The sequence below is a fragment of the Pteropus vampyrus genome, unplaced genomic scaffold (assembly GCF_000151845.1).
Source record: "Pteropus vampyrus isolate Shadow unplaced genomic scaffold, Pvam_2.0 Scaffold167, whole genome shotgun sequence".
In the NCBI taxonomy this organism is placed as follows: Eukaryota; Metazoa; Chordata; class Mammalia; order Chiroptera; family Pteropodidae; genus Pteropus; species Pteropus vampyrus.
In genome coordinates, this window is record NW_011888948.1 from 3,063,016 (window position 1) to 3,079,534 (window position 16,519).

At 36.5% G+C, this 16,519-nt stretch overlaps 2 protein-coding genes across 3 annotated transcripts in view; one reads left to right on the top strand and one right to left on the bottom strand.

The window, feature by feature from the left end:
- ALG11 (ALG11, alpha-1,2-mannosyltransferase) overlaps positions 1-8,560 on the top strand; it is a 14,579-nt gene extending 6,019 nt beyond the window's left edge. For both annotated transcript variants that reach the window (XM_011370341.2, XM_011370343.2), the window contains 3 exons: positions 212-442; positions 2,817-3,748; positions 7,171-8,560. In XM_011370341.2, coding sequence (XP_011368643.1) covers positions 212-442; positions 2,817-3,748; positions 7,171-7,442 — 1,435 coding nt within the window. In that variant the 3' untranslated portion in view covers positions 7,443-8,560. The remainder of the gene's footprint in view (positions 1-211; positions 443-2,816; positions 3,749-7,170) is intronic.
- A 3,310-nt stretch (positions 8,561-11,870) lies between these two features.
- NEK5 (NIMA related kinase 5) overlaps positions 11,871-16,519 on the bottom strand; it is a 68,294-nt gene continuing 63,645 nt past the window's right edge. Inside the window, exon 26 of the mRNA XM_023536715.1 lies at positions 11,871-13,312. Within this exon, the coding sequence (XP_023392483.1) occupies positions 13,171-13,312 (142 nt within the window). The 3' untranslated portion in view covers positions 11,871-13,170. The remainder of the gene's footprint in view (positions 13,313-16,519) is intronic.

Sequence of the window (16,519 nt, forward strand, 5' to 3'; positions counted from 1 at the left end):
GTGGAAATTTGAATTAAAAGAGACACTTTTTTCATTGGATGTTTCGTAGCTTTTAACAATTGCGTATTTTGTTAGCTGACTCACAAGCTATAAAAATTTTCTCTCTGCTACTAATTTATAAAGTGGATATGTAATAGTAGGCTTTACTTTGTAGTCATATTTTTGTTGAATGGGCATTATATCAATTTTCACCTTTTCCTTCTTGTTTCAGGTTTTTTTATTCATTATTCTTACCTGGGCTAATTGTATGTGGAACATTATGTTTGTGTCTGGTCATTATCCTTTGGAGAATCAGAGTGCTGCTACAGAGAAAGAAAAACTCAGCATCAGTTGGCAAAAATGGGAAAAATAAAATGGTGATTGCATTTTTTCATCCATACTGCAATGCTGGTGGAGGAGGAGAAAGAGTTTTATGGTGTGCATTAAGAGCCCTGCAGAAAAAGTAGGTATTCATCTTTCTTAGCTAATTTGCTATATTGTTACCACTTTTTAAAAAATTCATTACCCAGAATTCATCTTTTTCAAGTACCTTATTCATAGCCAAGAATTCCTCTTTTAACTATTCTTCAATAAGGAAATACTCCTCTCATATGCCAACCTGCTTTACACAATTCTACTGAATTTTCTTGCTATAATAAAGAAATGGAAAGTATCTGGCCTTTTATAACATAACTTAGTGAGAATAACTAGTCACCTTGGGGGAGGATATGGAGAAGAGATTGACTAATAAACAGAAATATACCAAGTACTGTGGAGCACTTTAAACCTGAATACTTTTAGTCAGTGGTGGCACACCCAGAATAATTTTTATGAAGCATCTATTTGACTTTTATTTTGATGTCATCAATTGGATAGTCTTAAGTTACCGTATTAGAAAGAATATGGCATTATACATCATTTAATGTTTTAGACTCCCCCCCCCGACACACACCCCATCCCAGAAATATTTATGATTCCCTTTTAGAAAGGAAAAAGCATAGAAAACACAGGTTTTATTATTGTTTTATCATATGAAAAAAGTTATTATCCTTCCACGATTATTCTGCTTCCTGGCACATACCCTTTATTCAGGTCCAAAGCCTTCGGCCAGCCTCAGGCAGTTTGATCAGGATCAGCCCCGTATAGGCTGTGTGTGTATGTATAGGCTAGGTTATGAATTGTTTGCAGCTTCTTTTATGCATTTGGAATTAAGCAGAGGACGTAAGGAAGATTACATGAACATGGGAGAAAGCAAAGTACAGGATAGTTAAGATTATGTGCTCTTTTGAGGATGGTCGCCCTTTAAAAGGAAGGGTTCTGAAAAGAGGCATTTCAAAGAGGCATTAACCTAGATGTACAGATACAGTGGACAGGGCTTGCTTAAGGCAAAGATAATCCTTAGGAAAGAAGTTATCTGCCTGGGGCATGACTACCTGCCCTGACCTACCTAGCTAGGAGTTTATGATCAGAGCACCCTATGAGGTTACTTTCCATAGAACTCCCTTTTTCATCCACAGGGTTTTAAGTAGAGAGATGATATTCTAATTATTGCTGCATAAAAACCACCCCAACATTTAATGGTTTGAAACAAGAATTTATTATTTATCATAGTTTGGGAGTTGATGAGCTCTGTAATCCCTCATACTCAGATTTTACAGTTAGATAATAGCTGGGTCTGGAGTCATTTGAAGGCTTTTTACCTTACATATCTGGTTCCTGGTCTCAGATGACTGGAACAGCTGGATGCGGTCAGGCATCTGTCACCTGGCAGCTGCTCCATGTGACTGCCTTGGGCTTGCACACAACATGGTGATCTCAGGATAGCTGGACGACTTACATGACAGCTGATTACCCCTAGAGAGAAGTAGAAGCTGTGTAGCCTAGGTCCAGAAACTGGCACAGTGTCACTTTTGCCATATTCTATTGGTAAAAGCAGTAACAGAGCCCACTGTTATTCCAAGGGAGGGGATAGATCCCACCTCTCAATGGGAAAAATGTCCAAGAATTTGTGGCCATCTTTAAGCTACCAGAGATGACAATGCTTTTTACATTTTAAAAGGATCTTTCTGGCTGCTGGGAGTGGGGCTAGGGAAGAGCATTTTAATGCTCATCCTTTAGGCACCCACAGCATCTTGTGGCTGCCTTTATCAGTACATATCATACAGTTTTGCAGTTATTTGTTTATATATCTTTTCTCCGCTGGACTGAGCTCTCCTTGAGCTCTCTTCTGAATCCCCAGAATCTTATAGCTCATGTTTTATGGCTCAAAGAATAATTACAAACACAGTCAGAGGGAGGCCAAAGCATTAAAGGCATGCAAGTATACTTTTACATATTTCCATTATAATTATAAATCTAATTGCCATGCAGGCATAAGGTATAGCTTTTAAAACTTTTACATTTCTCAGATAAAAACATCAAGAAATGTTTTAGCATTTATGATCCTATCTAAAGATACCTTCATTGAATTGTAACTCTCATTTTTGAGTATTAATATTTCATTCTCATTTTTATACTGAGAAAATTGTCAAAATATGTTTTAATTCTTAGAAACGAAAATGTCTCATTTATAAATCAGCTTTTGTTGGAGTCTGCTTTATGTGAAACTTTAGTGGAGGAGATAACAAAGAACTAGAGGTTTCATTTGAAAGACTAACATTTTAGTGTAGGGGAGGAAAGAGTGAGGTAGTCCAAATGCAATGAATGAAAAACAGTGGAAAACATTTTTTTTTAGTCTAAAAATAGCTTCTTATGATTGTGAAAAAAACTGTCTATACCTGTTTGCTTTATTTTAACCTGAACTAATGAAATTCTTAATTATTATATTTCTATTTTAGGTATCCTACAGCAGTTTATGTTGTTTATACTGGTGATGTTAATGTCAGCAGTCAACAAATACAAGAAGGTGCTTTCAGAAGATTTAACATCAGATTAATTCACCCAGTGAAGTTTGTTTTCTTAAGGAAGCGCTACCTTGTAGAAGATTCACTGTATCCTCACTTCACACTGCTGGGCCAAAGTCTAGGATCCATTTTTCTTGGCTGGGAAGCTCTGATGCAGTGTGTTCCTGATATTTATATCGATTCAATGGGATATGCTTTCACACTTCCTCTGTTTAAGTATTTAGGCAGCTGCCGAGTTGGAAGCTATGTTCATTATCCAACTATCAGCACTGACATGCTTTCTGTAGTGAAGAATCAAAATGTTGGATTTAATAATGCAGCCTTCATTACCAAGAATCCTTTTCTCAGCAAAGTAAAGCTCATCTACTACTACTTGTTTGCTTCTATTTATGGACTTGTTGGTTCTTGCAGTGATGTAGTCATGGTCAATTCTTCCTGGACACTAAACCATATTCTTTCACTGTGGAAGGTTGGGCATTGCACTAACATCGTTTATCCACCTTGTGATGTGCAGACATTTCTAGACATTCCTCTACATGAGAAAAAGATGACTCCAAGACACTTACTGGTTTCTGTTGCCCAGTTCAGGCCGGAAAAGAATCATGCTTTGCAGATCAGAGCCTTTGCTAAATTGCTGAATAAGAAGGAGACTGAGTCACTTCCTTCACTTAAACTTGTTCTCATTGGAGGTTGTCGTAACCAAGATGATGAACTTAGGGTAAACCAACTGCGAAAGCTTTCTGAGGATCTAGGAGTTCAAGAAGATGTGGAATTTAAAATAAATATTCCGTTTGATGAGTTAAAGAATTACTTGTCTGAAGCAACAATTGGTCTGCATACCATGTGGAACGAGCATTTTGGGATTGGTGAGTTTGTCCTTTAAATAACTCATTTGGTGCCATGAGATACACATTTTAGGTTGTTTTGATAAGATGGTAATACTCTGGAAGTTTTCATCAAGTCCTAATTCTCTTCCCCCAGTCCATCAAGCATGTTTTCCTCATTTGAGATCCTTTAAGATATAATAATTTGTAGTCAATAATAATAGCAAATGTTTATTGACCATTTACTGTGGGGGGGGGGTCACTGTTGAGGTCTTTACAAGTATTGTTTATCTGATTTAATCTTCTTGAAAACTCTATTGATAGGTATTATTATTATTTCTATTTTATAAAGTCAGGCACAGAAAGGTTTAGAATTTACCCAGATTCAGCCACACAGAGGTGGGTGCACCATCTAACCCAGATAGCCCCTGCTCTTAAGCACCGCATTTGCTCTCCCTACCCACCCCTACCTATGTACTGGGCCCTACGCCAATCCCCATGAAGGACCAAGGGAGAATCCCTGGGAGGGGCCCATGCCGAGGTATTTTGGTAAAGCTGCTTAGGTGATTCTGTCGTGCACCAAAAGCTGAGAACCACCGTCTCCAGGTGGGCTTCTCACAGAAATTCTTCAGGTTCTTTTATGGATTCTGTACTCATTATTGGAATGGCCTCTCCTTTTCTTTCTGCCAAGTTTCATCGTAAGTGTTCAGGTAAAATCTCCTTGCCCTTTAATTTGGCCTTATTCCAATACAAATTCTCTCTCTTTACTCTGACCTGTTATGTACACATTTCGGTATAAATCAAGTAGTATTTAGTCTAATTTGGTTCAACATATATTTCTCAAGTGCTTACTCTGTGTCTCATCCTACTAGATGTCACGGGAAAATAGAAAAACATGAAAGTGAAGTCTCCTATGCCAATGTGACATTTTCTCTTGTTTTCTTTTCTGTCCCTGGTTAGTAGCACAGTGCTAAGCTCAGACATACAGCAAGAACTGGTCGATCCAAACCTTCTGCACTTCCCATGCTTCCTTTCTCAGACGCTCATGGAAGCATTTACTATGCCAGGCACTGGGGTGGGTGCTGGAATGACTGTGACGTAGGAACTGCTGTTAACCCTCAGAGGCTTACAGCTCTGTGAGTGATACAGATGAGTTAGACAGGTGTTAACTGTACCGTGTGCTGAGTGCTATGCTAGGGCAAGTGCCAGGTGATAAGAAAGTGCCTAAGAGAAACACGTTAACAGCTCGTGGGGTCAGAGAACAATGGCCCAGGAAATGATGCGATATGGAAGCTGGGACCTGAAGAGTAATTAGAAATTAGCCATGCTGAAGAGGGGAGAGTAGCCAGCAGAGGGCACAGCATTGTGACAGGCATCACAAAAAGAGCCTTAGCAGGCAGTTCAAAGAAGTCAGTATTGGCTGGAGCATCAAGGAGGAACAAACAGCAAGACAATAGAGAGGTGATCTGCAGCCCGATCACATGGCCATGTTAAGCCACTGGGCAAAGATAGAAATATTTTAAATATTAGATTTAAAATATTTCCTCAAGTTCACTGTGGCTGCAGTGTGGGGAGTGTGGATCGGTGAGGAGCAGGGAGAGCAAGACTGGAGAAGCAGGAAGATGACTCGGGCAGCTGCAGCAACCTAGGCGAGAGATGCTGGCGCTCTGAACTTGGTAGTGAACATGCCAGTGAGATTCTGAAGAATTGAACAGGACTTGGTGATTAATTGGATGTGTTAAATGAGGGACAAAGAAGAGTCAGAGACAACTGCCTGGGGTTTTTAGTTTGGACAGCTGTGTGAATGGTGATGGCTGTCACCTGGAGAGGGACTCAAGACGAGAGGCATTGATGAGCCAAGTTTTGAGCATGTAGAGTTTAAATTGTCTGAGGGACATGCACATGTGTGTGTCCTAAGGCAGTTGTATATATGAGTCTGAAGTACAAAAGAGGGACCTGATCTGGGAATACAGACTGAGGAGTTGTCATTGTCCAGGTAGTTACTGCAGCCCCTGTAGATGTGGCTAAGATTGCCTATGCCAAGTGCGTAAGCGAGATGAGGCCCATAGTGCAAAATGCTGAGAACAGTAACAGCAGAAGAGTGGCCAGCAAAAGAGAAGAGAAGAAATGAGGGAGGAGGAAAACCAGCAGAGTTGCGGAAACCAAGGGAAGAGACTGTTGGGGGAAGAAGAGAAAGGGCAGCAGGTTGGTTCTGATGCTGGGCCCAATAAGGAAGTCGCAGTGACCTGGCAAGAGCAGTGTAGTGGAGGAGTGGGAGCCAGAGTCAAATTGTAGTAAGTTGAACATTGAGTACAGGTGAGCAAGTGGAGTTAATGAATGCAAACCACACTTTCCCTAAGTTTATCTGCGAAAGGGAGATGAAAAGAGAGACAGTAGCTAGGGGAGGGAGAGGACTCGTGACCTGAAGGGACAGTAGGGAGGGAGAGAGAGCAAGAGAGAGAAAGAGTGTGTACACACGCTTCGTTTGTATAAGGCTAGTTGAGAGGGAGAAGTGGAAAATCCTGGAGTTAATGAGAAAAGTATAGAAGAATGATCTTTAGCTTTGAGCATGATAATATCCATATTTTTCAAAAAAGAATTCAAATTACATTAGCAGGAAATTCTATTCTGTAGGGATTTCACTGGTGTTGAAGAAACAGTTATAATGATTTCACTTCTTTCCTATGTATCTAGGATATCAGTTCTGTACCATCCTTTGGAAAAATGAGCAGTCAACTATTTTCTGATGGGCTTAAATTCTCTCTAGAAGCATGGTTAAGAAAGGCTGTCTAGAGTAACATATCTTCACCCACATCCTGTGGCAGAAACTAACCAAAGCTTTAATTTAGTTCACTGCTGCTGGGTATCCAGAAGTCTCAAATTTGCCAGAAATCCCAGCAGTAACGTGAGCGTCAGCAGTAGCATGCCTCACTAAGGGGGCTTTTTTCTTTTTTTCTCCTAATGCTATAATTTGAACTATTAAAATTTTGCTTTTGATACCTTTTTACTTTTTATCTCTTAATATCCATTAATCATCTACCATCTTGCTAACATTCTCTATTCTTCTGCTTCATTTTATTATCTGCAGTATATTTTGTGTGGACTGTTCATCCATCTATTTGTCTTTTTTAAGAACAAAGCACTTCGTAAATTATGTAAATAAATGTCTAACCACTATGCTGTACACCTGAAACTAATACAAAATAATATGGAATGTCAACTCTAATTGAAAAATAAAAATTAAAAAAAGAACAAAGCAGCATTACTGTGAAGGTTTGAAAACTAAAAAACTTAAAAATTATTTTATTTTGTACCATGGAAGTTAAATGAGCAAATTTATAGACATACAGACATTTAATTAAATTTATCATGAGTCTCAAAATCTGTAAAGGTTTCTGTTCATTCTTGTTCTTATGAACATATTCAAAAACTTAAAAGACTACATGATTTCATTTCTTCCTCAGGAGTTGTTGAGTGTATGGCAGCTGGCACAATTATCCTCGCACACAATTCAGGGGGCCCGAAGCTTGACATTGTCGTTCCTCATGGAGGAGAGGTAACTGGATTTCTGGCTGAAAGTGAAGACGGCTATGCTGAGACTATGGCTCATATTCTTTCCATGTCTGCAGAAAAGAGACTCCAAATCAGAAACAGCGCTCGTGCATCTGTAAGCAGATTCTCTGATCAAGAGTTCGAAGTGACATTCCTGTCGTCTGTGGAGAAATTATTTAAATAATGCTATATCTGTACAAATTAAAGATATTTTACATAGAATGGCTCAACACCTTCATATGTTAATATTTTTCTAAGCTCATTCCCTGTTGTAATAAAGTCAGCCTAAGCAATGCTTTCAGCATTGTGTGTGTGTGTAAAAGGTATTTATTTTAATGAAAAAAAGGTACAATTACCTAAACAGAAAAGATAACCTTATTTAGTTTAAATGTAAAAATTTAGGTTAGTGTTTGGTCTCAAATTCTGAAAAATATGAATCTGAAAGAAAAAAACGAACAGTCTTAATTTTAGTATAGTCCATATTTTTCAAATCCTATTTGTCAAATTACTTTAATTAACCGAGAAAGAATTTCCTTTTAGAAAAAAGGAAATGTTGAAAGAAAAATAGATGACTGACAATTGATTAGACTTTAGAATTGTTTTGACATTTTTGAGACACGGAAAAATTCTGGTACATTTAAATTTTCATTGATATTGTAGATGACCTTTTCGAATATATCCATTGATTTTCTTAAAATCAAAAAGAAACTTTAAGCAGGCTTAATCATATTCTAAAAACATGTAGTCAAAAGACAAACTGACTGACTGTTCTGTCAGTGTGCATAGGTCAGTAGAGGCCAAGATACTGGTAATCTTTTCGATAACTAGGTCTTTGTGAAAATAGTTTTTTGTTTAGTGCTGTCAGTACATTTGTATGGGCCTCTCATTATCCCTTAACATTTTCACATCTCAAAGGCTAGAAGTCTTTAAGTCATTGAGGAGGGCTGAGTAAACATCACAATCAGCTGTTTTTCAGATAGTGATGATGTGACATAGAGATCCATGTACGCAGTCTATATGATCAGCATGCATTGCAAGACAATGACGTGGTGATTTGAAGAGAGCACTGGACTAGCAGTTAGAATACCTGGGCGTGACCTCAGCTTCATCATTTACAAATGTCTGACAGTTTGACACTAAAGCTTTTCCTTAATTTTTCTGAGTCTCAAATTCTTCATCTATAATCTGGACATGGTAATGCCTGTCCTCACTGCCTTTTGGAGTTTTCATACTAACATGGAAAGTATGAGAAAGTACTCCGAAAATTATAAAAGTTACTTTAATTAAAGGTTACAATGTATAGTAAATGTCTTCTGTAATCCATCTTTATCAATGCATTATAACCCCATGTAGATTCTTGGTTACTAAACCAGTAGCTAGGAATCAATATAATTTAATAGGACTTCTATCCTGAATACCTAGCATGGAAAGGTGAATTTATGCATGTGCAGATAGGCTAAAGAAACCTGTAACTTTTGACAGTTTCTGCATAGATAGTCAACTCTTTCTAATTCAATGAATTGACCTCCTTCCCAGTCTGATAACACCTTTCTGTTAGGGGCATGTTAAAGAGGTACGTTTTTCCTTTTCAATCTCCTTTCCTCCATTCATCATCCAATCAGCTTCATTATCTGCTCCCAATTACATTGTTGATTTGTCTGCAGGCCATCTACTGTCATTAGAGTAAAAAGCAGCCAAACAGAGTCCCCTGATGTGTTGGAGATTATTCAGTTTAGAAAAGACTGGTGGAAATTGGAGCTGGAAGGGATGCTACAAATTCTACAGTCCAATTTTATTTCCAACTTTACAGACGGGAACAATTTAAAGTACTTAAGACTCTTTCAGTATCACAAAGCTTTTAATGAGAAAATCAGGATTAAACCTGAGTGTTCTGACTACCAGCACAGTGCTTTTTCTTCTCTTACAACTAGTCTTTGAGGCAGGATTCATATCATTGTCCACTCAGCCTACTCATCTACCCAAAGAAAACCACGGGACCAAAGATAAAGAAATTGAAATAGAGCAAAGTAGAGGATTTAGTAAGGAAGAAAGGATTTAATTAAATTTATAATTAAATTTGGATCTCCGTAAAACAATAAGCTTATATCTTCAAAATAATTTTCATTTATCACAAACATATCGAAAAATATAATTTGCATGTATGTTCACTTTAATGTTCCTAATGTATTAATACATGTTTGCTTTTTTTTTCCTGAACAATCGATACAATGAAAAGTGTCAAAGCAGTATGTCAGCAACTGTCTGGAGAAATTCTAAGTGACTACTAATTCCTATAAGATGTTGATTTTGAGTGATCCAAACGTGCTATGTTTTGAACCCACAGCAGTAGTAGTGATTCACATTCTTATTTCCAGTTGTGCATATTCTTTGCATAATAATCTGTTTGTATCTAAATATGATTTAAATTTAATAGGTACAAAATCATTATTTGTTCTAAATACGATCTAAAAAAGTGATTTTCATTATCTTGAATATTTTTTGCAGTATGGTGCCTTTATGCCCCTCATGTAGTCTCTCAGTTCTGAATTATTTATTATGTACTAATATTTCAAGTTTCACATGCCAAGAATTTTTTTTAAGAAAAAAAAAAACTTTAAAGCAAAACAAAACCGACTTGTCTCTTGTACCCAAGAAGAATAGACTGTCAGGTTTTTAAATAATTTTTTTAATGAACATTTCAGACATAAAACATTTTTGTGAAGCAGAGCTTCATATACTTTAATAATTTTCAGGGTATTTTACTAAGTTATAGATAAAATAATTTTCGGGGTATTTTACTAAGTCATAGATAGGGCCCAGTATATTGTAAATGTACCCTAGACTCCATATGAATGAATAAATAAATAAGATTGTGTCTGTGCTAAATTTGTCAACCAGTACAAAAAAGCCACTACTGACAGGGCTCAGAACAGACCTCCCCAAGACATGACACCTTGGCATGTGAATTATTTTGAGATGAAGGCAATCAAGACCCTGCGGGCCCACAGGAGACTTTTACCTCTCAAAGAATTTAAATTTCAGGCCTGTCTATAATAAGAGTTATCTCCAAAAATAACTTCATGACATCTGTAGGGCAGGGCAAACATCTAATTACTGGACATCTGTGCTTAAGATCTGCAAATGCCCCTCCACCCCTCTGTAGCCCCAAGGGTGCCTTTCCTCATCCTTTGCTCAGAATGCCACATCTACCTCATTTCCTCTTTCTGTCTCTTAACCTCATGTATGTGGGGTCTCTGACTCTCCTGCATGTGGGGTTCCCATACATATGTATATAATTAAATTTGGTTATTTTCTCTTGTTAATCTGTCTGGTGTAGATTTAATTATTAGACCAGCAAAAGAAGGCTAAAGTTTCTTCCTCCCACAATTGCGTTAAACCACAAGAAGTTATGCAAATACTGGAATCAATTATGCCCCTGTAATTGACCCTACCTCCCACTGTTCCTCTGCTCACTCTTTTTGCTCTTTCCCCGTCCTAAATCTAAGGCCATTCTTGGCTTCGGAGAAGCATTATTTTCAATGCTCTAGTGTTCTGGGCACACTTGGACCATATGTTAATAGTACAAGGCATTTAGAAGGGAAATTAAGGTTTGGTACACCTATTGGTACCATTTAAAGAATGATCACTGTGATAGCTATCATACATAGTTAAAGATGCATGATTTTTCTAATAAAATTTATTCAAAAATCACATACAATTCTGATCAACAGTTTCAATTTAACAGATGCAGCCAAGCCTAAAACCAGAGAAAAGTAATCAGAACTGTGCCTCTAGAATATAATTTAGGTAATGGTGTGTGTAAGATGGGTATTCGGGGCTGAAGCAGCGTGAAAAACCTTGCAGATGTGTATACTTACCACAATGAATACTTTCTAATTTACAACTAAGAACTCAAAATTTTAGAATGATTGATAAGGCTTAAATGGTGTCTATTGCCTAAAGGAGATTTTGGCCAGTCATTCTGTCTTTGGAGCAAACCTGATACACTTATCCTTAAACGTTGACCTTAAACAATCATTCCTTTTTTTTTTTTCCTTGCATATACTTGACTGGTCTTTGGTACTTTGGGAGTTTTAAGAATCGTCCTGCATTTCCCATGCTTTCAAATACTGTTCAGAATGAGGATTGCATGAAGACACCAGCATAGACGATATGTCTGAAACAGATAATGTCCTGAAAGTAAATTAAATATATATATACCGACCACTAAAACAGTTGTAGAACTAATGATGCTCCAATCCCTCAAGGTCATGTGTTACATAAGTTTTAAATTAACACAATGGTGAGAAATTTTTAAATAGTCCCAGTTTCATGATGTGACCATAGTGAGCGCTCTCCCTAAAAGAGCAGAATGTAACTCTATACGCCAAAGTGAAAGAACAGTCCCTCAAACATCACCAGGAAAATAAAGGCATAAATTACTGGACATACTCCACAGTTAGAGGAATCCTGATACCTCCACAGTTAAAATTATACCAAACGCAAATACCAAGCAGACCTTAGAAATAATCTGCATCCTCCACAGTTAAAATTATACCAAACGCAAATACCAAGCAGACCTTAGAAATAATCTGACCAACTCATCCTTGGCTTTGTTTTCTTAGTTTGGCATTGTATCAATATGCAATTTTAGTTTTATTTTTCTTACAGAGTAGATATTTCAGGCAGAATTCTACCATTTAGAACAACCCTGTCCATAGCAGCAGATAAATCTATTAAGCTCCAGTCACATGTTCAACACTGGGATTGTTATAATCAGTACAAAAAAGCCTGGTTTTCTGACTCAAAGATCTTACAGTCTTCACGAGGAAATTGTATTAGCATTTACTTATTCATTCAAGAAACATTTCTGGCGCTGTGCTAAGCGCTATATATAAAAAGACCATCATACTAGTTTATACATTTGAAACTATCAGAAAATAATTCAATAAAACATAATAAAATAATTATTTGGTATATAATTAAGGGCATGCCTTGTTCCTTTCCTTGTTCAAATGCCTTACTCCCATGTCAACATGAGCTGCAAAAAGCGAGTGTATTTAATATAACAAGAAATTTCAAAATCACGGTTTTATAAAATGGAAGATTCATTATTTTTAAATGAATGAGTTTGTATTAGTTTTTGATCACTGTCTTAATAAATTACCACAAACTAAGTTAAAACAACACATATTTATTATCTTAGAGTTCTGTAGGTCAGAAGTCTAAAGTAGATTTCGCTAGGTGAAAATCAAGGTATCAGCAGGGAACACTTCCCCTTGCCTTTCCCAGAGGCCGGCTGCATGCTTTGGCTTTTGTCCCTTCGCTCCATCTTCAAAGCCAGCAGCATCAGGCCAACTCCTCCTCACAGTACCATTCTCTCTGATCCTCTCTTCTGCCTCCTTTTTTAACTCTTAAAGAGTCCTGTGATTATTACTGGGCCCAAATGGATAATCCAAGATAACCCTCCTATTTTAAGGTCAGCTGATTAGCACCTTTAATTCCATCTGAAACTTTAATTCCCCTTGGCCATGTAACATTATATATTCACATTTAGGGAAAGGGGGATCACATTATTCTGACTACCACATATATTATCTGAAAGATTCTTAAAGTAAAATATTAATTTCTACACTCAATAGTTCCAATGTCTAAATTTAGAGAGAAAAAGTAATAAATCCTTGGGATTACTGGAAAAACCTTACAATAAATGTATTTTTACTTGTATCCAAACAGATACTATAGTTAATAGACACTAACTTACTGCTTAAGAAAATGTACAATAATCACACTTGTATATTTTGACTGGTTGTTGATGTTCCTTGGTGTTCATTAACAATAAAAAAATTTGTCATTAGATGGAGTAGAAATGCTCTCCGAATCTTCATTAAATTCTGCACATTTATGCATATTTATTCCCCTTCTCCTAACTGTTCATTGTCCTTAGAGGAACCGGTGGCCTCTTCTCTTTTTTCCTCCTCTCTGGAAGCAGTGAGTTTTTCTAGGGATTCCACTACTTCGTTTCTCAACTCATCTTCAGATTCTTCAAAATTTCTGAAATAATAAACAGTGAAATTCAACTTAATGATATCAAAACACATGAATACATATAAAAATTAGTTTCCCTTTTCATGTCCCACTCCCACTTGAACAACATGAAAGTTGCAATTTTACCCAGGTAATAAATTATTTAGCATATCAATCTGGTTTTTCTATGAATGATAACTAATGTTGAAAGAATCGATATTCTGTTTAGTTAGACTGGTGTTCAACAATCTTTATTATATTTATCAATACCCACCTTCTCTTGCGTTTAAAAGAAGAGGAAAGAGGAAAAAGGAAAAATAATATGTAATATATTGAGCCCTTACTATATACTAGTCACTGCCCTAGAGCACTTTACACATACTATATTTCATCTAATACTAACAAAATTTGAGGTAGACATTAGCATCATCAATTTTAAAGAATCTTGGTTCAGAGAGGTTAAAAAAAGTGCCCAAGGTCTCACAGCTACTAATTAGTAGGAGTAGGAATTGAAATTGTGTCTCAGACTGAAAAACTGATACTTTTAGAAGGGAAGAAGGGAAGAGACCAAGAAAACCATCTCAAAGATCACTAATATTTAAGTGGCAAGTGAAAGAGACTGACGAAGAACTGGTAAGAACAAAGAATGTTTATGATGGAAGCCAAGGGAGCTGAGAATCTCTGGAAAGAGAGAGTAGCCAAATAAGATGAGGACTGAGAAATTACAAGCAGACTTGGTAATTTCAAGGTAATAGATGACTTCTACAAGAGTATTTCAGAGTGCTTGCAGGAGGCATCATACTGTGGATCAAGAGAGCAACAGGAGGTAGAAAAGTGGTAACAATGAGCTTAAACTCCTCTGAGAGGAGCCTAGCTCTGAAAGGACACTGTTATCTCGAGAATGTGGGAGTGGGGAGCTGGGGAGGGTGTGTGGGGTTGGGGTGTGTGTGTGTGTGTTTCAAGATAGGAAAGATTTGGGCATGTTTACATGCTGAGAGAAAGTAGGTAATAGACATTGAAAATATAGGGAAAAGGTAGATTAATTGGTAGGAATAAGGTAACTGAGAAAAGGCTAAGATTTAGAGCAAGGGTGGCTTTCAGCAGAAAGGGAAATAGTTTTTCACCTAAAGGAGAAAGGGCCAAAATATAGAAATGTAGAACTAAGGGAATTACCTGTGAAGGCTTTGGACCTGAATAAAAAGTATGTGCCAGGACGCAGATAAGGACTTATGTGGACATAGAGAAGTTACGCAACTAGACAATCAAAATGATTCCACCTACAAACCACATACTGTTTGTGAAGTAGGAAGAAGAGTCACATGATGACAGCAAGATGAATACAGTGAGTGGGCAGGGCTGAGGGTTTGGAAGAAGCTGAGCAGTCATAGGATTACTAGATATGACAGAGGCCCCCACTAAAATTGGAGATCATAAATTTGTGTGAACCACAAACTACAGCTTCCATTTGTTAAGCTATCATCACTGCAGTATGTGCTTACACAAATCTCTTTTTCCTCGTTCCTCTACAATTTAAACAATGATGTGTCTCAGTGTGAATTTCTTTTTATTGTTCCTGCTTGGCTGTTGTTTTATTTCCCAGATATCATGATTGGTGCCTTTCAATAATTATAAAAATTTCACAGCTATAATTGCTTTGAATATTGCTTTTCCCTTATTCTCTCCTTCTGGAATTCTTTTTAGATATCTCTTGGACCCCCATACCTCTTAACTCCTCTTTCACAGTTTTCTACATTTTTTCTCAGCTCTATCTTCCAGTTACTAATTTCTTCATTAACTATACATATTTTGTTTTTTAAACTATCAGTCAAATTTTAATTTATTTTGGTACTGTTTTTCACTTCTAGAAGTTCTATTTGGTTAGTTATTAAATGTTTCTGTTCTTATTTGATGAATCTTTTTTCTTATGTTTTGATTTTTATTTTAATTAAATATACAATATTAATTATTATACAAATATTAAATAATCATAAGATAATTATATTAGCTGAAGTTCTTATAGCCTAATTCAGCCATTTGATGTATTTACTATCTCTCATAGTGGATTCTTTTTTTAAATTTTTAATTGAGTCATCTTTATCAGTGCTTTAGTGAGAAAACTCAAGTCACCTGGACTGAAATTATAGCTCTCCAGTGTGTTTTATATTTACTTCTGGGGATCTCAGAGTATTTTGATCCCTTACTGTGAACTTTAATGTTAATTTCTCAACATACATGTTTCCAGACCATCCAAGTATTGTAAATTCAAACTCCAAACCTGAATGAAGGCAAATCCACAGTTATAAATTATCAGAAAGAATTTTTCTACCACAGCCTGGACCAAAACAGACAAGCCACATTACTGGGATTTTTTCTAGACCACTCCTAGATGTGTGGTTCTTCAAGGGTTCCAGCTAGCAAGAATGGAGGGGAACCCACTGAAGAAAACAAAACACTATTCGATATGTAGAAGGTACACAGAGATAGGAAAAGAAAAAAGAAAATTTTTAAAGGAAAAAAACCCCTCCAAAACAAAATGTGCCTGCAAGCACATTTTGAGCACACAGAGTCCCATGACACATGAATAAATCTAATGGTAAGAAAGATGGGCAAGAACAACAAAAAAATTGGACCATGAACTAACTCTAGGTGAAATTATTTTTATGGAGGATTTTTTTCATTCTTATTTAGTTGTTTGTTTATTTATTCATTTACAAGCCCTTGTATGGGGGTCTGACTTTCAATAGATTACAGCAAGGGAAGAGGATTTTGAAAAAGCTCTTAAGTATGCTCAAAGAGATTAAATTAAAGCACAGTATCCTTTTTAAAATGTTTTTAAATAAGGAACTAAATATGCAATAATGAAGCAAGACACGTAAATATAAAAAATATAAATCTAGACATGAAATAGATAATAACTCATATTAAAAACTGATACACAGATAGCTTTGGAAAACAGTATTCAAAAATTCACGTAAAATGGAACAAAGAGAAGAATAAAAAATATGAAAATACAATTAGATATTATTGGGGACAGACTGAGAAGCTCCAAAGTATATCTAATTGGGGGACAAAAGTGGAGAGAATTAGAAAAACAGTATTTGGAGAAACAGCAGGTAAAAATTTTCCAGGTCTAAAGAAAGTCAGAAATAAAGTTCTCAGAATAAAGTGAACCAAGCAGAAAAAATGACAAATCCAGACCTAGACATACCGCCATTAAATATAAGAACCTAAAAA